Source organism: Monodon monoceros, unplaced genomic scaffold (assembly GCF_005190385.1).
Source record: "Monodon monoceros isolate NGI ecotype Baffin Bay Population unplaced genomic scaffold, NGI_Narwhal_1 Super_Scaffold_3, whole genome shotgun sequence".
Taxonomy (NCBI): Eukaryota; Metazoa; Chordata; class Mammalia; order Artiodactyla; family Monodontidae; genus Monodon; species Monodon monoceros.
Genome location: NW_021703780.1, coordinates 51231235 through 51254518, shown reverse-complemented (window position 1 = coordinate 51254518; position 23284 = coordinate 51231235). Strand labels below are relative to the sequence as shown.

The 23284-nt window shown below is 38.2% G+C and overlaps 1 protein-coding gene across 1 annotated transcript in view; it reads left to right on the top strand.

The window, feature by feature from the left end:
* DYNC1LI1 (dynein cytoplasmic 1 light intermediate chain 1) overlaps positions 1-23284 on the top strand; it is a 40999-nt gene that overhangs the window by 13918 nt on the left and 3797 nt on the right. The window contains exons 3-10 of the mRNA XM_029243730.1: positions 5432-5548; positions 6286-6516; positions 15332-15501; positions 17798-17891; positions 20396-20531; positions 21119-21230; positions 22982-23041; positions 23167-23211. Coding sequence (XP_029099563.1) covers positions 5432-5548; positions 6286-6516; positions 15332-15501; positions 17798-17891; positions 20396-20531; positions 21119-21230; positions 22982-23041; positions 23167-23211 — 965 coding nt within the window. The remainder of the gene's footprint in view (positions 1-5431; positions 5549-6285; positions 6517-15331; positions 15502-17797; positions 17892-20395; positions 20532-21118; positions 21231-22981; positions 23042-23166; positions 23212-23284) is intronic.

The window sequence follows — 23284 nt, the reverse complement described above, 5'->3', positions numbered from 1 at the left end:
ATAATTGAGGCTTAAGACTTATTTTAAAATGTGTAGAATATGAATGTTTAATTTTCAACCATCTGTAACTTCCAAATGTCATTAAAGTTGAAGACGGGAGAAATTTTGTTCCCAGAAAGACTTTGTTTCGGCAAGCAAAGTACGTCTTCAAGCATCTTGAGAATCTTCTTTGTTAGGTTTAGAATATTCTTGAGAATAAGATATTCTTCTGTTTTTCTTCCCTCATTGTATTTTCTTCTGAGGACAAAGGGGAGTCGCACTCTTGAGAAGGTTGACTTGGATTCTCTTGGGAGGTTTGGATTACTGTCACCATGTTCCCACAGTCTTTGTGACTGTGGCCTGGCCTCAGTTTCCTCATCTGTAAGTAGAGAGGGTTAGAGCTCCTTATAACCTGTATGTGTTTATGAAATGTTCTTTATTCTCATTGTGAACACTTGTAATTTGTTACCAGAAATGAGAAATTTCAAATCACAGAATGAGAGGAAAAAATCTCTAACTACCATATTTACCGTATTCCATTTATTTGGCAGTATACTCTTTTTTTCCAAATTTAATGTTGTAAAATTTTTCTTAAAATGGGTCCCCAAGGGCTTCCCTGGTGGTGCAGTGGTTGAGAGTCCGCCTGCCGATGCAGGGGACATGGGTTCGTGCCCCAGTCCGGGAAGATCCCACATGCCGTGGAGCGGCTGGGCCCGTGAGCCATGGCCGCTGAGCCTGCGCGTCCGGAGCCTGTGCTCCGCAACGGGAGAGGCCACAACAGTGAGAGGCCCACGTACCGCAAAAAAAAAAAAAAAAGGGTCCCCAAGGTTTAAAATTCCAGGAGAGAAGAAATTAGTATAGTAAAACTTTCCCAATCCTTAGAGGTAGAATCAGGAGAATGGGAACATAACCATCCATCACTCAGAGGCTGCCCACAGAGAGGAATGCATTAAATCATTTTTCTTTTTCTTCTGAAAATAAGTGACCCCTGGAAGCAGGAGTGTCTTATTCTTTTGTCATAATACAAAAATAATAAGCAGTATGTTTAATAGTCTTCTAAAGATTTAATTATTGTTTATTTGTTGTATATTGGAAAGAGGGTGCTTTGGAGTTCAATTCATATGAATTCAGATTCTGGCCTTGTCATTTCCTACCTGTTTGAGACTTTGGATAAGATACTTTAACAATTCTGAGCCCCAGGTATCGTCAAATGGGAGGTAATCATCATTCCGCTAGAGTTGTGGTTGTGTTGGAATTACTGCTGGTTAAATGCATACGGTAGGCACTGTGTGTTTGCTGCTCCTGCTGCTTCCATAGAGATGGAAGCAGAAGCCAATGATGGTTCTGTTTGACTAGGCTGTGGGCAAAGGGAGGTAAACTACAGTCCTTTAATTTTTCTTATATAGAAGCACATTGATGGACTTGAAATTTCATCCCTTTTCTGTCCTGACTTCTGAGGCTTTTGCATTAATGCACACTAAAGTTTAAAAACCCTCCCGGGACTTCCCTAGCAGTCCAGTGCTTAAGACTCCGTGCTGGGACTTCCCTGGTGGCACAGTGGTTAAGAACCCGCCTGCCAGTGCAGGGGACACAGGTTCTAGCCCTGGTCTGGAAAGATCCCACATGCCGTGGAGCAGCTAAACCCGTGTGCCACAGCTGCTGAGCCTGCACTCTAGAGCCCACGAGCCACAACTACTGAGCCCACATGCCACAACTACTGAAGCGTGTGCACCTAGAACCCATGCTCCACAACAGGAGAGGCCCGTGCGCTGCAACGAAGAGTGGCTCCTGCTCGCTGCAACTAGAGAAAGCCCACGTGCAGCAACAAAGGACCAACGCAGCCAAAAATAAATAAATAAATAAAATTTATTTAAAAAAAAAAAAAAAGACTCCGTGCTTCCACTGCAGGGGGCATGGATTTAACTCCTGATCGGGGAACTAAGATCCCGTATGCCGCAGGGCACGGCCCCCCAAAAAAAAGAACCCTCCCTAAGTGGGTAAGGGGACAGAATTTGTATTTGTTCATTCAGGGATTTGTGAAACTTGTATTAATATCTTGGCATATTTTTTTGTTGTTTGAGACAGTCTGTCAGTGGCTACTGTGTAGGAGGATTAGGAATATACTTTTCACTATGAAGAGTTAATAGGTACTGGAGATGCAGCAGTTATCAAAACACAAAAATGCCTGTTCCTCTGGAGTTTTGGGGGGTAGGGAGTGACTAAGCAAAAAAAAGAAAAAGCCGTATTATGTTAGTAAGTTCAATGGAGAAAAAACAAGCAGTAGGGGTGTTGGGAGGTTGTGATTTTATTGATTGATTGATTGAGGTTGTGATTTTAAATGAGGTGGTTAGGGACAACAGCCTACCTGAGGAAGTGATATTTGAGGGAAGTTACGAAGAAGCTTAGGTAACACATAGAAGAGTATGTTCTAAATAGAGGGAACAGTGGATAAGGGCCTTGATGTGGGACTCTTTTATTAATAATTATGTAAGTGAATGGGGGGAAAATGCAAGATAATGATATTAATACTTCTGTGCATATTGAAATGTGAGTTCTTTATGGGACATCCAAATAATGATGACCAGTAAGTAGTTCAGGAGAGACTGAGGCTGGAAAGAAGTCTGTGAGTCACCAGATTATAGGTGGTATTGAAGTCTTGTGTGGAGATTCCACTAGAATTATATGTAGAGCGAGAAGAATAGAGGTCTGAAGAAGGAACCCTGGGAGACACAAATGTTGGGGGCGGGGGTGGAAGCTTGCAAGGAAGACTTAGGACCAACCACCTAAAGGTAAGTGGTAGAACAGGAGGGGTGGCGCGACTGTAGCTGTGGCAAGGGAGGGTCTTCTCTGCCCTCTGTTTCCCTTAACCTCTCTGCCAGCTCCCAGCCAAATCAGCCTTTGAGTTCAGCTGTCGCACCACACCACTAATACTTTAGTTAAGGCCTACCTCATTTCTTGCTAGGACTCCAGTAATTGTCTATTATCTAGTCTCCTTACTCCCAAACCTACCCTTGTCAGTCACTCTTCCACACCTCTGTGATAGCAGTCTTCCTAAAATACCTAAATACTGCCAGTGACTCTTCAGGATAAAGCCTAACCATCTCAGCCTGGCATAGGATGCCCTTTGTGATCTGGCATTCCCTTTTTATTCTCACTTTCTGGCTCCTTTTCCCCCTTACATTCTGAATTTCATGCATTCAAATTATTTGTCCCTTCTAGAAGGACACTTCTTTGTCTCCAGGCCTCTGTATATGCTTTCCTACTTCCTGGAATGACTAACTCTCTGTGGTTCATTAACACTACAAGATCTGGCTGAAGTGTTACTTTCTGTGCAAAGCCCTTTTTGACTTCCAAGCAAATCCAGGATCTTCCCTTTGCTCTGGTTTCCTGCTTGTTGCACATCTCTAGTGCAGTCCTAATGACAGTATCTTGAAATTGTCTTCTGTTTGTTTTCCCTCTCCAATTTATGAGCTCCTAGGACAGCAACTTTGACCTGTGGATCTTTGTAATCCTAGCGCTTGGCTTAGTGTAGTAAACGTCTAAGTGACATCTAAACGTCTGAGTTCTCAAAGTGTGGTCCTTGGACCAGCTGCATCAGCAACACCGGAAACTTGTTAGAAATGCAGATGCATGGGCCCCACCCCAGACTTACTGACTCAGAAAGCCAGGAGGTGAGGCCCAGCAGTGTGTTTTAACAAGACCCCCAGGTTATCCTGATGCATTTTTTTTTTTTTTTTTTTTTTTTTGCGGTACGCAGGCCTCTCACTGTTGTGGCCTCTCCGGTTGCAGAGCACAGGCTCCAGACACGCAGGCTCAGCGGCCATGGCTCACGGGCCCAGCCGCTCCGCGGCATGTGGGATCTTCCCAGACCGGGGCACGAACCCATGTCCCCTGCATCAGCAGGCGGACTCTCAACCACTGCGCCACCAGGGAAGCCCTCCTGATGCATTTTTGAGAACCATTAGTCCAGTGAAATGAATGATGGTCAGCATTCACTGGGGAGGAGTTTCCACCACGGTGAAAAGCCCGCGCACCGCATCGAAGAGTAGCCCCCACTTGCCGCAACTAGAGAAAGCCCGTGCACAGCAACGAAGACCCAACGCAGCTTAAATGAATAAATAAAATGAATTTTAAAAAAAGTATTTATGTATTTTATTTTTCACTGGTTAACCTTATGATGTCCATTTTAAGCATGATCATAATGGAGCTCATGTCATTATCATAGATATTCCTGTTTTCAACCCAGTCTGTATTTTGATGGACCATTTTAATGGTTCACTGCAAAAATAGTACTGAAAAGTAAATACTCATTTAATGGCAAGTTCTTTATTGCTTAGTTAAGTCTATACTTATTGCTGTGAAATGTTGGAAATGGTTCAGAACCATTCTGACCAGTACAGTTGAAAATAGCACTGACTGCTCTGGGACACTTTCTTTTGAGTTTGGCATACATACCTATGTGGCCACTCTCTTCTCTGTTCCGTCTGCATCACTTGGCCTCAGCTTGGTACCAGAAGGTTGATAAACACCAATGCAGAGGTGGGTACTGCAATTTTCTGACAGCATTTAGATATAAAGATAGTTATTCAGAAGATCCAGGACATATAGAATTTTTTAAGTGCTTAACATGAAAATGAAAATAACTTTTAAATTCTCAGAGAACTCATGAGTCTTCAGAAATAAGTCCTTAGATCCAAGAAACTTACCTTTATTAAGTACCAATAACACAATATTGCCAATAACAAAATAAGTCCATGAAATAGTAACATGTAGTATTTAAATAAATTCACAATATAAAAGAAACTCACCAAAACATTGACTAGCTAGCCTAGTTTCCAACTTTTAAAATTTGTGCCAAGTTTAAATCACATGATTTCTTGCTATTAATATTTTTTAAGTCTACATTTTATTTTTGTCTATTCTACATTCTCTGTGCCCTTGTTTTTGCCCAACTCACTATCCCCAATCCTCACTCCTCTCCTTTGCGCATATTTCTTATGGCTTCATGGTTTTGGTGAGGCTACAGTCACAGTTCCCTGCCCAGGTCAGTTTTTATGTATTAGCCTTCCTCCATGAGTGGCCCTTAGGTATGCACATAACCCCAGCTGGGCCAACTTTACCTGAGAGTCTTCAGACTGAAAACTGACAGAGAGAGTCTTTTGTTCCTTGTAGATTAAATGAGGATGGCATAAGAGTTGAGCCTCCTGAAAAATACCCATAGAGGAAGCCATTTGTAATAGGATGAAATGAGACTTAACAAGAGGAGCAGAGATACCAAGAGGGAGAATCCTGGAGGTGAAGTCTGCATCTTCACCTGTATAATTACCTAGTTATTTTCCATCAAATTACCCTTTTGGTTGAAGCTCGTTCCAGTTGGGTTTTCTCTTGGCACACTAGAAAGCGTTCTTTAATAATCCATATTATAATTTTAAAGATTTGTCCTTTTTTACAGGTGAAGATGGAGCTGGAAAAACAAGCTTAATAAGAAAAATTCAGGGAATAGAGGAGTACAAGAAAGGAAGAGGATTGGAATATTTGTACTTAAATGTTCATGATGAAGACAGGGATGGTGAGTGTCGTTTATTTGTAATGTAAATTTACTGAAGTCTTTCCAAGTTGCACTGCTGTCCATATTAATATTAGTCTTTGACTTTTCTTAGTGTGTCATTTTTTACTAGGAGACCTACTGTGTCATGCCAGTCAGTAAATAGTTATGTTAGGGCATACTTTTATTGGTTTGAGATTGGGATTCATATAGTGGTATTTTTAAACGTCTTAAGGTATTGGTGTGCAGACTTTAGCTTTCTTGCTAACCTTGAAGAATCTCAAATTTTCAGTTCATTTTCCCTCCGGTAGTGAAATAATAGTATCCTATGATTGTTTTGCCCTCTTTTTACCATCGTCTCATTTTTCGACATGAAAGTGGCATTTACTCCCCAGCTTTTCTTATCTGATCAGCCATTTTTTTCTTCTATAGATCACTTGCCTTCTCATTTTCGTATATAATATCTTGAATATGCATGGCTCTATCTGCTGATGGTAAGAATAGAAACATGTTATTCAGTCTGTGGTTTGGGATTGAGAAATATGAAGTAGAGGATGCTGATTTTCTGTGTTGGCAGTTAAATCATTTTCTTGAGTATTCATTAGGACTTTACTGAATTGGTAGATGTAACTCAAGTAGGTGAACCTTGCCAAAGGAGACATCTCCTGTGGAGATGCCTTAAAATACCAAGTAGTATTGTTAGTTGGATGATGAAATGACTTTATCCTGTTGCCTTGGTAACTTTCTTTTGTCTGTTGTAGATCAAACAAGATGTAATGTATGGATCTTGGATGGAGACCCGTATCACAAAGGCCTCCTTAAATTTTCACTGGATGCCATTTCTCTGAAGGACACTCTAGTTACGTTGGTTGTTGATATGTCAAAGCCTTGGACTGCTTTGGATTCTTTACAGAAATGGGCAAGTGTTGTTAGAGAACATATTGACAAATTGAAAATTCCTCCTGAAGAAATGAAAGAAATGGAACAAAAGTGTGAGTAGTCTAGAAAATAGATTTCAAAGACAAAATATCCTAGCTGACTATCAGAATTGTCAGGAACTTTTGACTTTGAATAAGGTTTAATGAAGGAAACTCAATGAGAGTACTGCTTTTGAAATTCAGTTTGAATGATGTGCTGTTTTAATATAGTTTTACATTGGAAACAGACACATAACGGCAGACTCTTTAGTAGAGGCGCCTTTTCTTCTTTGCCAAAAGGCCGTATGTGTTCATTTTGGAAAGCGGGTTTTCAGGATAAAAAAATCTGAATCTTTCTTCAGCTGCTCATTTTCAGTAGTCTCGTTTCTTGATAAGTAGAGCAATCTTTATTAACCTTGTCAAAATGAAGTATGTCCATAAAGATGTTGAGTAACAACATAAATATAAAGATGTTAAGCTGGTTTTATGATTTACAAAGTACATAATATATTTTGTACGTGCCCATGTAAGTTGGAAATTTTCATGGAAATTCTGAAAATGATACGGGTCATTTCTAACAAGTTGTAAGCCACTTGTCACGGTTCTTAATTTCACTGGGAGCTCTTCATATGTCAGTGTTGCACTTTGCTTAAGAAAATATACAGATGGTATGCTGCTGTTCTTTGCTATTGTTAGCCGATAACTTTTAGGGGAAATTTGACAGCTTACTGGAATTTATATGCACGGAAACAGTAAAAACTTAAGAGAATGTATGTCCTAAATTATTGAAAAGGGTGTCTAACTGCTTTTAATCTATACCTTTTTTTCCTTGTTGGCCATTACCTCTGGGGCTTTTCTCCCCCCTCTCAAAATTTATTCTATAGCAGTCAGTGGTTTTCAGTGTGTGGTCCTAAGACCAGCAGCATCAGTATCAGTACAGTTGAGAGCTTGTGAGAAATACACATTCTCAGGCCCTTTCCCAGACTGCTGAATCAGAAACTGCTGAAATCTGGTGCATGCTATAACTTGAGAACCAATTAGATTTCAGCCTCTGATTTGAAGGGTAATAGCTACCAGAGCTGCTAAAGGTATACGCATGCCCCTCTGTTCCTGGTGGAATCATGCTCAACTGTTCAAGATTCCCTCCTCCTGACCCCATGTAAGTTCAGGACAGTTTTCCTTTTTTGTGGCTCTGTATAATATTCCCCCATATACTGTTTTAATCCTGTGCTGTGGATAATTTGTTTCCAAATTGGTTGTTTTGCCTTTAAACATGAAAATCAGTTGTATGGAAATCGCTGTGTGTGTGTATCTGTCACTGGTCCCTTAAGAATTGGTTGAAGAGTAATTACTAAATCAAAGTATACATTGTTAACGCTCTTGGTGTATTCACATTAACTTTTTTTTTATTCAAACAGAAAATCACAAAAATTATAATCATCATCAGTTCACTCAGTCCCGTGTAATTAATTTTTTTTCATCTTGATCTTTTGTTAGCACTTTTATGAATCCATCAGTTCTCCATTAGAGTTCTGAAAATGCTCATTCATTCAGTTCAGCAGTATAGTCAGTTACCAGAAACCTGTATTGTCAGAGTCTTTTCCATGAATTCCTTGAAGATGAAACCCTTTTATAAGAACATTTTTGCAAAAGCATCAGAGTACACCCGGAACTCTCTGTAAATGACAAAAGACTTAAAAATGACCACGGTTAAAGATTTGATGAGGGCTTCCCTGGTGGCGTAGTGGTTGAGAGTCTGCCTGCCGATGCAGGGGACGTGGGTTCATGCCCCGGTCCGGGAAGATCCCACATGCCACGGAGTGGCTGGGCCTGTGAGCCATGGCCGCTAAGCCTGTGCATCCGGAGCCTGTGCTCCGCAACGGGAGAGGCCACAGCAGTGAGAGGCCCGCGTACTGCCAAAAAAAAAAAAAAGAAGGAGCAGTCATGAGGCTGACAATCCCCTAGACAAAACTCTGAAAGAGGCAGGCATCCTTGAGGCCCCAGCTCCTACTGGAGGATCCTTAAAAAGAAAAAAAAGAAAAAAAAAGATTTGATGAAAGTTCATAATAATGCAGTTGACAAGGAAATTCAGTTATTTCTGAGATATACATTTTAAATAACTAGAATTATGACTTACAACATTATACCAGAACATATAAGATTTTTAGAAATTTCATGTAGTGTCTGAAACATTTATATTAACATATTTCCATACAAATAACCCAAAGAAAGTTTAGTGTTAGTTTTTTTGTTTGTTTTTTTATACTGCAGGTTCGTATTAGTCATCAGCTTTATACACATCAGTGTATACATGTCAGACCCAATCGCCCAATTCATCACATCACCATCCCCACCCCACCACGGTTTTCCCCCCTTGGTGTCCATACGTTTGTTCTCTACATCTGTGTCTCAACTTCTGCCCTGCAAACCGGTTCATCTGTACCGTCTTTCTAGGTTCCACATACATGCGTTAATATATGATATTTGTTTTTCTCTTTCTGACTTAATTCACTCTGTATGACAGTCTCTAGATCCATCCACGTCTCAACAAATGACTCAATTTCGTTCTTTTTTATGGCTGAGTAATATTCCATTGTATATATGTACCACATCTTCTTTATCCATTTGTCTGTCAGTGGGTATTTAGGTTGCTTCCATGACCTGGCTGTTGTAAATAGTGCTACAATGAACATTGGGGTGCATGTGTCTTTTTGAATTATGGTTTTCTCTGGGTATATGCCCAGTAGTGGGATTGCTGGATCATATGGTAATTCTATTTTTAGTTTTTGTTTTTTTTTTTTGGCGGTACACGGGCCTCTCACTGTTGTGGCCTGTCCCGTTGCGGAGCACAGGCTCTGGATACGCAGGCTCAGCAGCCATGGCTCACGGGCCCAGCCGCTCTGCGGCATGTGGGACCTTCCCGGACTGGGGCACGAACCAGTGTCCCCTGCATCAGCAGGCGAACTCTCAACCACTGCACCACCAGGGAAGCCTTATTTTTAGTTTTTTAAGGAACCTCCATACTGTTCTCCATAGTGGCTGTATCAATTACATTCCCACCAACAGTGCAAGAGGGTTCCCTTTTCTCCACACCCTCTCCAGCATTTGTTGTTTGTAGATTTTCTGATGATGCCCATTCTAACTGGTGTGAAGTGATACCTCATTGTAGTTTTGATTTGCATTTCTCTAATTATTAGTGATGTTGAGCAGATTTTCATGTGTTTCTTGGCCATCTGTATGTCTTCTTAGGAGAAATGTCTATTTAGGTCTTCTGCCCATTTTTGGATTGGGTTGTTTGTTTCTTTAATATTGAGCTGCATGAGCTGTTTATATATTTTGGAGATTAATCCTTTGTCTGTTGATTCGTTTGCGAATATTTTCTCCCATTCTGAGGGTTGTCTTTTCGTCTTGTTTATGGTTTCCTTTGCTGTGCAAAAGCTTTGAAGTTTCATTAGGTCCCATTTGTTTGTTTTTGTTTTTATTTCCATTACTCTAGGAGATGGATCAAAAAAGATCTTGCTGTGATTTTTGTCAAAGAGTGTTCTTCCTATGTTTTCCTCTAAGAGTTTTATAGTGTCTGGTCTTACATTTAGGTCTCGAATCCATCTCTTGAGTTTATTTTTGTGTGTGGTGTTAGGGGGTGTTCTAATTTCATTCTTTTACATGTAGCTGTCCAGTTTTCCCAGCACCACTTATTGAAGAGACTGTCTTTTCTTCATTGTATATCTTTGCCTTCTTTGTCATAGATTAGTTGACCATAGGTGCGTGGGTTAATCTCTGGACTTTCTATCTTGTTCCATTGATCTGTGTTTCTGTTTTTGTGCCAGTACCATATTGTCTTGATTACTGTAGCTTTGTAGTATAGTCAGAAGTCAGGGAGTCTGATTCCTCCAGCTCTGTTTTTTTCCCTCAAGACTGCTTTGGCTATTCGGGGTCTTTTGTGTCTGCATACAAATTTTAAGATTTTTTGTTCTAGTTCTGTAAAATATGCCATTGTTAATTTGATAGGGATTGCATTGAATCTGGAGATTGCTTTGGGTAGTATAGTCATTTTCACAATATTGATTTTTCCAATCCAAGAACATGGTATATCTCTCCAACTGTTGGTATCATCTTTACTTTCTTTCATCAGTGTCTTATAGTTTTCTGCATACAGGTCATTTGCTCCCCTAGGTAGGTTTATTGCTAGGTATTTTTTGGGAGCGTTCCCATAATTTCTCTTTCAGATTTTTCTTCATTAGTGTATAGGAGCGCAAGAGATTTCTGTTCATTAATTTTGTATTCTGCATCTTTACCAAATTCATTGATTACCTCTAGTAGTTTTCTGGTGGCATTTTTAGGATTCTCTATGTGTAGTATGTCATCTACAAACAGTGACAGTTTTCCTTCTTCCTTTCCAATTTATATTCTTTTATTTCTTTTTCTTCTCTGATTGCCGTGGCTAGGACTTCCAAAACTATGTTGAATAATAGCGGTGAGAGTGGACATCCTTGTCTCGTTCCTGATATTAGAGGAAATGCTTTCAGTTTTTCACTATTGAGAATGATGTTGGCTGTGGCTTTGTTGTATATGGCCTTTATTGTGTTGAGGTAGGTTCCCTCTATGCCCACTTTCTGCAGAGTTTTTATCATAAGTGGGTGTTGAGGTTTTTCAAAAGCTTTTTCTGCATCTGTTGAGATATCATATGGTTTTTATTCTTCAGTTTGTTAATATGGTATATCACATTGATTGATTTGCGTATATTGAAGAATCCTTGCATCCCTGGGATAAATCCCACTTGATCATGGTGTATGATCCTTTTAATGTGTTGTTGGATTCTGTTTGCTAGTATTTTGTGAAAGATTTTTGCCTCTATATTCATCAGTGATACTGGTCTGTAATTTTCTTTTTTTGTAGTATGTTTGTCTGGTTTTGGTATCAGGGTGATTGTGGCCTCAAAGAATGAGTTTGGGAGTGTTCCTTCCTCTGCAATTTTTTGGAAGAGTTTGAGAAGGATGGGTGTTAGCTCTTCTCTAAATGTTTGATAGAATTCACCTGTGAAGCCATCTGGTCCTGGACTTTTATTTTTTGGAAGATTTTTAATCACAGTTTCAATTTCATTCCTTGTGATTGGTCTGTTCATATTTTCTGTTTCTTCCTGGTTCAGTCTTGGAAGGTTATACCTTTCTAAGAATTTGTCCATTTCTTCCAGGTTTTCCATTTTATTGGCATAGAGTTGCTTTTAGTAGTCTCTTAGGATGCTTTGTAGTTCTGCGGTGTCTGTTGTAACTTCTCCTTTTTCATTTCTAATTTTATTGATTTGAGTCCTCTCCCTCTTTTTCTTGATGAGTCTGGCTAATTGTTTATCAATTTTGTTTATCTTCTCAAAGAACCAGCTTTTAGTTTTGTTGATCTTTGCTATTGTTTTATTTGTTTCTATTTCATTTATTTCTGCTCTTATCTTTATGATTTCTTTCTTTCTGCCAACCTTGGGTTTTGTTTATTCTTCTTTCTCTAGTTCCTTTAGGTATAAGGTTAGATTGTTTATTTGAGATTTTTCTTGTTTCTTGAGGTAGGCTTGTATAGCTATAAACTTCCCTCTTAGAACTGCTTTTGCTGCATCCCATAGGTTTTGGATCATCGTGTTTTCAGTGTCATTTGTCTCTAGGTATTTTTTGATTTCCTCTTTGATTTCTTCAGTGATCTCTTGGTTATTTAGTAACGTATTGTTTAGCCTCCATGTGTTTGTGTTGTTCACGTGTTTTTCCTTGTAATTCATTTCTCATCTCATAGCGTTGTGGTCAGAAAAGATGCTTGATATGATTTCAATTCTCTTAAATTTACTGAGGCTTGATTTGTGACCCAAGATGTGATCTATCCTGGAGAATGTTCCATGCGCACTTGAGAAGAAAGTGTAATCTGCTGTTTTTGGATGGAATGTCCTATAAATATCAATTAAATCTATCTGGTCTGTTGTGTCATTTAAAGCTTGTGTTTCCTTATTTATTTTCATTTTGGATGATCTGTCCATTGGTGTAAGTGAGGTGTTAAAGTCCCCCAGTATTATCGTGTTACTGTCTATTTCCTCTTTTATAGCTGTTAGCAGTTGCCTTATGTATTGAGGTGCTCCTGTGTTGGGTGCATATATATTTATAATTGTTATATCTTCTTCTTGGATTGATCCCTTGATCATTATGTAGTGTCCTTCCTTGTCTTTTGTAACATTCTTTATTTTAAAGTCTATTTTATCTGATATGAGTGTTGCTAGTCCAGCTTTCTTTTGATTTCCATTTGCATGGAATATCTTTTTCCATCCCCTCACTTTCAGTCTGTATGTGTCCCTAGGTCTGAAGTGGGTCTCTTGTAGACAGCATATAGATGGGTCTTGTTTTTGTATCCAGTCAGCGAGCCTATGTCTTTTGGTTGGGGCATTTAATCCATTCACGTTTAACGTAGTTATCGGTATGTATGTTCCTATGACCATTTTCTTAATTGTTTTGGGTTTGTTTTTGTAGATCCTTTTCTTCTCTTGTGTTTCCCACTTAGAGAAGTTCCTTTAGCATTTCTTGTAGAGCTGGTTTGGTGGTGCTGAATTCTCTTAGCTTTTGGTTGTCTGTAAAGCTTTTGATTTCTCCATCAAATCTGAATGAGATCCTTGCCAGGTAGAGTAATCTTGGTTGTAGGTTTTTGCCTTTTATCACTTTAAGTATATCATGCCGCTCCCTTCTGGCTTGTAGAGTTTCTGCTGAGAAATCAGCTGTTAACCTTATGGGAGTTCCCTTGTATGTTATTTGTCATTTTCCCCTTGCTACTTTCAATAATTTTCTTTGTCTTTAATTTTTGCCAATTTGATTACTATGTGTCTCGGCATTTTTCTCCTTGGGTTTATCCTGTATGGGACTTGCTGCGCTTCCTGGACTTGGGTGGCTATTTCTTTTCCCATGTTAGGGAAGTTGTTGACTATAATCTCTTCAGATATTTTCTCTGCTCCTTTCTGTCTCTCTTCTCCTTCTGGGAACCCTATAATGTGAATGTTGTTGTGTTTAATGTTGTCCCAGGCTGTCCCCAGGCTGTCTTCATTTCTTTTCATTCTTTTTCTTTATTCTGTTCCGCAGCAGTGAATTCCACTATTCTCTCTTCCACGTCACTTATCCGTTCTTCTGCCTCAGTTATCCTGCTGTTGATTCCTTCTAGTGTAGTTTTCATTTCAGTTATTGTATTGTTAATCTCTGTTCTTTAATTCTTCTAGGTCTTTGTTAAACATTTCTTGCATCTTCTCGATCTTTGCCTCCATTCTTTTTCCAAGTTCCTGGATCATCTTCACTATCATTATTCTGAATTATTTTTCTGGAAGGTTGCCTATCTCCACTTCATTTAGTTGTTTTTCTGGGGTTTTATCTTGTTCCTTCATCTGGTACATAGCCCTCTGCCTTTTCATCTTGTCTGTCTTTCTGTGAATGTGGCTTTTGTTCCACAGGCTGAAGGATTGTAGTTCTTCTTGCTTCTGCTGTCTGCCCTCTGGTGGATGAGGCTATCTAAGAGGCTTGATGGGAGGGACTGGTGGTGGGTAGAGCTGACTCTTGCTCTGGTGGGCAGAGCTCAGTAAAACTTTAATCCACTTGAGTGTTGATAGGTCGGGCTGGGTTCCCTCCCTGTTGGTTGTTTGGCCCGAGGCAACCAAACACTGGAGCCTACCTGGGCTCTTTGGTGGGGCTAATGCCAGACTCTGGGAGGGCTCACGCCAAGGAGTACTTCCCAGAACTTCTGCTGCCAGTGTCCTTGTCCCCACAGTGAGCCACAGCCACCCCCCGCCTCTGCAGGAGACCCTCCAACACTAGCAGGTAGGTCTGGTTCAGTCTCCCCTGGGGTCACTGCTCCTTCCCTGGGTCTCGATGCGCACACTACTTTGTGTGTGCCCTCCAAGAGTGGAGTCTCTGTTTCCCCCAGTCCTTCGAAGTCCTGCCATCAATTCCCACTAGGCTTCAAAGTCTGATTCTCTACGAATTCCTCCTCCCGCTGCTGGACCCCCAGGTTGGGCAGCCTGACGTGGGGCTCAGAACCTTCACTCCAGTGGGTGGATTTCTGTGGCATAAGTGTTCTCTGGTTTGTGAGTCACTCACCCAGCAGTTATGGGATTTGATTTTATTGTGATTGCGCCCCTCCTACCATCTCATTGTGGCTGCTTCTTTGTCTTTGGATGTGGGGTATCATTTTTGGTGAGTTCCAGTGCCTTCCTGTCGATGACTGTCCAGCAGCTAGTCGTGATTCTGGTGTTCTTGCAAGAGGGAGGGAAAGCACGTCCTTCTACTCTGCCATCTTGGTTCCTCTCCCACATTAACTTTTTTTAAGTAAAGGTTTTGACAATTTTGCAAACGATTTCTAAAAACTTACTAGTATTGATAATATCTCCCTAGTTTTTATGGGGGTTATAGGGTAAACATGGCTCAAGATTGCACCTAGGTAAAGAGGAGGAGACCTGAATAAAGGGTTTTGAGAAAGGAAGTTAATATTAGAAAGCCATCTGGAACTGTCTTTTAGATCGTGGAAACCTTCCACCCCCCCACGTATTTATTTTTTCTTCTATCCTTTCAGTGCTGTTTGTGAATTAGAGAGGGTAGAGGGACAGAGCTCAGTTGTGACTTGCCCACAGTAATTTGCACAGATTGAACCAGGCCTGCATTGAACCCCACTCTTTGGAGCCACTCAGTGTTTTATTCTGCCTCCTGATAATTAATGTGGGTCCAGAGTTTCTGTACTGTCTTTGAATTGGATTTCTCAAAACCTTTTTGTTTCTTACACAAGACTAAGTGTGAACTCTAGTAACATATGTATTTAGATGGCAGAAAAGCTACCTGCTGAAATAAAAAGCCATTTCTAAACTATGTATTAAATTATTTACTTTGATTTTCAGTGATTAGAGACTTTCAAGAATATGTAGAGCCAGGAGAAGATTTCCCAGCTTCTCCTCAGAGAAGAACTACCGCATCACAGGAAGACAAAGACGACAGTGTGGTTTTACCTCTGGGTGCAGATACACTTACACAGAACTTGGGCATTCCAGTACTAGTAGTTTGCACAAAGGTTAGTTTGCTTCCTACAGATTCTACTACTGTTACTAACCAAGGATGAACAACTGTTTTATTTTCTAGGCTCCTTTTGGAGTTGACACATTAGTTTTCCTGGGTAACTTTTCTTAATAAGTAGATATAATAGTTTAAAATATTGAATGATATTCACATGTTTGTTTTGTGAACTTAATCATAGTTTTCTTTGAAAGAAAATGTTACTTCAGATATTCTAAAATTTGTGATCAAATTTCATTTTCCTAATTCCAGTTAGACTTCAAATTGTATAGTCAGTTTAGTGGAGATAGTTACAGGTAAGATGAAAACTATCAACTTCATAAAATAAAATATTTTTCCACAGTAAGTTTTATATACTAATATCTTGATATTAGAAAATGTACTTAAAATAAAATAGACTTAATTTTAAAGATGTATCAGTACTCATTATGTAAAGTTGATATGCAGTTATCAAAGGCCTTTTATTTATTTAAGAGATTCTGGTAGGATTACTATTATAAAAATTCTGTTAATTTAGTTCTGTCACTGTATACACTTTATAATACAATCAAATTTCCTTTAAAAAATAATTTAAAGTTCATCTTCTCCCCATTTGGTCCTAAGTAGTATGTCTTTACTGTGTAAGCCATGGAATAGTTAAGATAATTACAGAACATATAAACGCTTTTGAGATCTAAAATTATTATGTTTTTTGTAATGTAAAATTTTCACATCTGAGTGAAGGAGGGTGTGGAATTTGTTCACCTTTGGAATAAAAATGATAAAAAATTTTAAATATAGCTTAAGTTTTACTTTAAACACTACAAAAATTATCAATAACAAAGGAATGTGGGGGGGAGCATTTAAAAGAATTAAGTCAAAGTCTATTGTCTGCTTTTCAAATGGTGATTCAGGTGTACTTAATTGTTACTTATATCTTTTGCATAAAACTGTGCTTAAACTCTTACAATAGAATCCTTTTGTCTGTGGTTTGTTTGGGTTTTATTTTGTTTGGCAAAGAGCTGTTTATTGGCAGATATTTTCCTGTTTTTACACCACAACTTGCCTTATAAAAAGCTCTTTATTTTTCAAAGAAAAAATGTCAAGCTTTAAGGGGACCTGAATCAGTATCAAATGAGTCATAGATTCGTAAAATTTTCAAGCCAAAAGAGATCATCTACAGTATTTCACAGAATCTAAGACACCGTCAGTTCTGCTTCAGTTTAAGAGCTTTTAAAGTGTGTGGGGGGATGGGGGAATGTGTGTCTCAGGATAGATGAAGAATGGTTGTTCAACTCAGTTTAAAGACGCTTGAAATTGAGACAGAGAGACTAGGTTTCTTGCCAGATCCTCATATTTCAGTTAAAAATGTTTTAAAAAGTTTACTAAACTGTCATGCTTCACCAAAAATGTCATAAGTCAACAATATAATAAGTATCTTTAATACTTTGAAATAATTACTCTCAGTGTTCTATAACATAGACAGTATGCTATATCATGTTTATTTAAGGAGACTGTCCTATGTTATATATATGCATAACAAAAAATTACAAATCAAAAAAAATGACATCAAATTTGCCCCCAAACTGATATTAGGTATGATGGACATTGTTTATTTTTAAATTTCATAACCTTCAATTCACAAAAGTTTTGATGAAGTTATTTGGATATCATGATGTCTGAACATGCCTTAATTTTTTTCCTAACATTTTTTTTTGTAGCAAGCAGAATTCAGAATTGTTTCATTGATTGTACAGGTGACATTTCAGAAATAGCCTGTAATTCCCCTTTTTTGCTGTTGGTGAAGTTGAAGTGAGAGTGAATAAAAGCACCAGAAAAGAAATAAAGGTCAATTAAGAGCTATCAAATAAGCAGAGGAACAAAGGGGAAATAGTGAGAGGTGCAGACTCCCTGGATATACAGAGTGTTTTATAGAACTAGAATAGATTTTAGATCTTAAAAACTTTGTTCTAGGACATAAGTCGTTGAGTTAGCAAGTATGACCGCCCATTATAAGCTTGTCCTGTTATTCTTCATTCCTTTATGTACTAAAACTTTCTCTTTGGTGTTCTCATCGCATTCAATATATCATAGAAATCAGAGCTTTTTAAAGAAATAAAAGTATTCATTAGTCTTACGACTCCAACTAAAAGTCTCTAGACATATAGGAGTAATTAATATTCTAGGTTCTACTGATCAGTCACTGTATCAGAGTGGTAGTTTTGTGATAATCCCTCACCCAACATTGAACTGTTTAAATCATTATATTATTATTTAAAGTTAATATTGTTTTTAAAATTATTTTAACTCATTAGTGTGATGCCATTAGTGTGTTGGAGAAAGAACATGACTACAGAGATGAGCATTTCGATTTTATTCAGTCTCATATCCGGAAGTTTTGTTTACAGTGTATCCTTTTAATACATTGATTGGTGCAGTGTTCCTTAGCTGTTTGCTTGTTTGTTTAAGTAAAGGAATAAATCGATGACTTCAGAAATTCCATAAACTTTTTTCCTCCTGCCTCTGGTTGGAAATTTCAATTCCCAAATCATTTATATCTAGGTATTTTGAGATATAAAAGCAAGTATTGAAATATGTAACTTTGATTTGCTGTTTTTAAACTACTGTGATTAAGAAAAATAATGATCAGACTTATGTAGAAAATTCTAATGAGTTGGCATTGAAAACATTCTTGCAGAAAACTGGTATTCATTTCTTGGGGGTGGGTGGTAGGGAAAGATCAATATTTGGGTTTGTGTGTTCTTGTTTTTAATTTGTTTACTATGTTATCTCCACTATAGTCTAATGCAGTGGTTTTTAAATCTGGCTGTGCTCATCTAAGACTTACTGAATTGGAACATTCCAAGGGGAGGCTGGAGAATCTATGCTGAATTTTAAAAAAGCTTTTCTGGGTAATTCTGATGATCACAAGGTTAAAAAACCTAGCATAAGGAATCTTGTGTAGTCTAGGTTGCAAGGATTATATGAGCCAGTGAGTAACATTTACAACTAAACAAAGGATAAAATGAGTGAATGCTTTTAAGAGAATTTCGTGTTGAAAACTTCAGACAGCTTGAGAGCGCCGAAGAGAGGTGTTCTCACTTGCCCCCTTGGATCAGATGTTTTGCATTTGCATTCACCAATCAAAGCTTTTGGGTCTGAAAAGTGAAGAAATGATAGATAGTAGGAGTAGACAGGAATAAGTAATGTACACATGTTTATAGTATCTGTAGTTTTTCATCGTCATTAATGGACGTTTAATTTAAGGACCACTTGGCAAGAGCCTCGTTGAATAATGAATAAGATCACTTGACACTGGGAGTTTCCCTTTTCCCTTTTTCCTTCAGTACTTTGTCCTCCATGGCACTTTCTCTTCTCATGTCACATAATGGTTAGTTGGATTGAATTAAAGGGCATTTGTCTGCAAAAGAAAACAGAAAGAAGTAATTGAAGTAGGTGTTGATAGCCTTTTTTGTTATCTTTGCAGATTAGAAAATTTGAGAACAAATAGTCTCTTTAAACATTTATTTAAAGCTACACTTGGAAATGTACATATAGAGATGTAATCAGGAAGGAGACTGTCCACTACAATAATTACAGACCTTTAGTAGAGCTGGTTGATTTTAAAACAATACAAAACAAGAAATCACTTCAAGAGAGTGAGAGGGGGGCTGCCCTGGTGGCGCAGTGGTTAAGAATCTGCCTGCCAATGCAGGGGACACGGGTTCGAGCCCCGCCAGGAAGATCCCAAATGCCGTGGAGCAACTAAGCCCGTGCGCCACAACTACTGAGCCTGCACTCTAGAGCCTGTGAGCCACAACTGCTGAAGCCCATGCGCATAGAGCCCATGTTCTGCAACAAGAGAGGCCACTGCAGTGAGAAGCCTGTGCACTGCAATGAAGAGTAGCCCCCGGCTCACCGCAACTAGAGAAAGCCTGTATGCAACGACAAAGACCCAACACAGCCAAAAATAAAAAAAAAAAAAAAAAAAAAAAGATAGTGAGAGGGGTGTGTGTGTGTCAGTGAGGACAATTCAAAATCATCTGTATTTTAAAAATTAAAAAATTTTAATCGCATTGTAAATTTTCCAGCTGTGTAAATCTTCCAAATTATAAATTGGCTCTCGTGAGAAAGATCATTCATGAAAAGTTCACACAATTAAGCATTTACTTAAGATTATGATGTTTGTTTCTACCAAATTAAGTATTATGACAAGTAGTATTTACCCAATACCATTTTAAGGTTCATAAGCCTTGGTTTGTTTCCTAGAAAATACGAGTATCCTAATTCAGAAGTTAGACTATTCTCATCATTTCCTCTTGGCCTGAGTCACCATCTCTCTTGAGACCCAATGGCTAGTGCTAGCATTTTGGTCATGAAGTCTACTTTTGCCTTGGATTGTTCCTGAAAGCTTCCTGATGGTTCTTGATGGTTCATCTTCTCTGTTCAGTGGATCTCCTGAGCTTTCTCCCCAAAGTCCTAATTCCTGGACTAGTAAAAACTATAAGAGACATTAGTGCAAACCACTTTTGTTGAAAAGGCAAAACAGCTTTTGATAAATAATATCCCTCCTTCATGAAGTTTAGGAAGGTTAAAGACAAAAATAAATTGCCTCTTCATATGCTTTAAATGTAGAGGTAGTAGTGGTGTCAGTTATTAAATTTACCTTTACTTTCTTGGCTAATGAGATTTTTGCCCTCCTAAGTTAAATCACTTATGTAGAGATAGTTTTATTTGCATCTTAGCCTGTGTATAAGTATTTTATAGTTTTGAAAGTCTTGATTACCATGTAATTATACCTTTGGAAATTATTTTTGAAACCAATATGTATAAATGCTAAGCTGAGAACACAAAATTTTATGGTACCTGTTGATGGAGTTTGTCCAAAAATTTCTTTAACGGTGTTCGTTCAGATGGTGCAGCACTTATTTACACTTCAGTAAAAGAAAACAAAAATATAGATTTAGTATATAAATACATTGTTCAGAAACTCTATGGATTTCCCTATAAGATTCCTGCTATTGTTGTGGAAAAAGATGCAGTATTTATGTAAGTATACTCTTAAATGTATTGTTTTATCATGTGTTGTTGCTCCAGTTCAATGGTGCATCATCCTCATCATCTCATTTTCATTTGAAGTGAGACCAGTAGACTTTTCCATGATGAGTAGGTGAGAATCTGTTCCTAGATGGTTTTATGTATAACCTGCCTTGATTTATTTATCTTTGCCTTTTAGTTTTACTGCTGGCCTGAACCCTTTTGAAAGGCTTGCTATTATAACTAAACTATCTATTGGGTGCATATATCAATGTATCTACTCACTAATTGGTTATGATACATAAAGGACCCAATGTATAATCTAGACATGCTTTGAAAAGTTATCTGAATAAATTGGGAGGTAAAAATAATTACCACCTTCTCCCCAAGAAACCTGTAATGACAGTTTTAAAATCAGGAAGATTGATAATAATTTTAAGTAGAAATTAGTAAACTTGAGTATTATAATAAAACTGATTAATTTTCCATAATTGGTCAAATTTAACTTCATAAAAATATTCCCCTTAATATGGTCATGGATTGAATGAAAGAATGACTAAATAAACGCTTGAGAATTTGTCATGTGCATTTCTTTCTAGTCCAGCAGGGTGGGATAATGATAAGAAGATAGGAATATTACATGAAAATTTTCAAATGTTAAAAGCAGAAGATAATTTTGAAGACATCATAACTAAACCACCTGTCCGAAAGGTAACAGTTTTAGTATATAGTCTTAATATTTAGGCTTTTAAACTGAGGGGGAAGTCCATAATTTTAAGATTGTAGGTAGAAAGGTAAGGGGGGTCCTTTTCTATCAAGTTGTGTACTTTACAACCTAGAGCTCAACCAAAAGCCGAGAATACCTTGTTAGAATAATTGTATTGGCTTCTGCCTGTCTAGGCAGATCTTGCATCTTCATGGTCATTAGTTATTCATACTAGCCCACGGCTGTCCAGGGGCTGCCAGGTTCCTAGATTTAATTTTAGTCTTTACTGTTACATGTCATTCTTATAACTATTAAATCTCGTTTCAGAAGGTATTCTTCTTTTATATATCTTGATTTTGCTAAGCAGTATATGGTGTTTTATGGTTAGATAGTATAGATGCTTATGAAAAGTTGTATAAAAATGAGTGTTTGCATGTAGTACTTCTCACTGGCTAATTTGAACGTGTTTCGGGAAAAAGTAATTTTGATTTAACATATAATAAAGTTCTTAATTAAGAACCCAAATATTTACATTGAGTAGTTAGAAATAAAAGTAATGTCAAATGAAAAATCAAAAAAAAAAATCGGTTGGTGTGTTACTTGGTTTGGATGTCTGTTAAAAGAAATGCACACATCAAAAAAAAACCCCCAATTTTTCCCATTCTCTCTTTTACCAGCAAAATTGTGCTCTAAGTTGTCTTTTATTCATTTTGCAAATATTTATTGAGCCACTGTTTAGGCACTAGGTGCTGAATAGGAGGGTGATGCAGTAGTGAATCAGTATATATGCCACCTCTCAAGTGGTGATCAGTGCTATGGAAATGAAGCCGAGTGAGGGAAGGGTGAATGAGAGGACCGAGGTGGGGAGGGCTGCAGTTTTAGAAATGATGAGGGCATGTCTCTGATGAGAGGGGAGAATGTTGAAGGCACAGGGAGCAGGAAGTGCACATGCCCTGAGGCAGGAGTGTGTGAGGGGGCCAGAGAGGCTGGAAAAGAGCCCCAGAGGACCAGAGTGGTAGGAGAGAAAGGCCTCATCATTAGGCTGCAGTCAGGACTTGGGATTTCATGCTGAGTGGGATGGAAAGTGATGGGGGTGGGGGGGCGAGTTTGAGCACAGGAGTGATATAATCTGACCTAACCTTTCAAAGGATCGCTCTGGCTACTGGGTGGAAAAATAGACTATGGCGTGCCTTGTACAGAAATAGGAGGAGCAGGAGACATTTGCAACTCCTTTTTTTTCTTATTATTCAGCCGGTAGAAGAGGCATTATGTTTTTATTTCAGGGAAACCAGGGACAGGTTGATTTTCACTCAGCTGGGATGTTATTGGCCCTTTTAAAACACCTAACTGTTGCTTAGCAGATTTTATAAGCATGACTGATATGCCTGTGGCTCTCAGGTTGTGCTGTCTAATACAGTAGCTACTAGTCACATACAGCTTTTAAATATAAATTAAGTACAAGTAAATAAAATTAAAAATTCAGTTTCTCAGTTACAGTAGCCACATTTCAGCTGCTCAGTAGCTACAGGCTAACGTATTGCACAGCACAGATATAGGATATTTATATTATTGCAGATAGGTATCGGACAACTCTGCTTAGGGCCTTGGGGAGGGGAGCTCACCCATGTAAATATGGTTTAGGTAATGTTCATATTCTTGGTGTTTTTTTAAAAAATTATTCTAATCTAGAGAGTAAGTTGTGAATGACATTAACATAATATATGAGACTTGCTCATTTATGCGTTGCTCATTTCAGTTTGTGCATGAGAAGGAAATTGTGGCAGAAGATGACCAAGTGTTTCTTATGAAGCTACAGGTATGAAATTACATCAGAAATAGACTTAGTATGATTAATGGTTAAACTATTCTTGTACATATTTTCTTTAAAAATACAGCAATACATGCCTGAGTATCTAACCTAGAGTTTTGTGTGTTTTTCAGTCCCTTTTAGCAAAGCAACCACCAACTGCAGCTGGAAGGCCTGTGGTCAGTATTACAGATTTTGACAAAATTATTAAAATGCAGTGCATATTGTTTTAGTTCTTTTTTTCTTAATTAT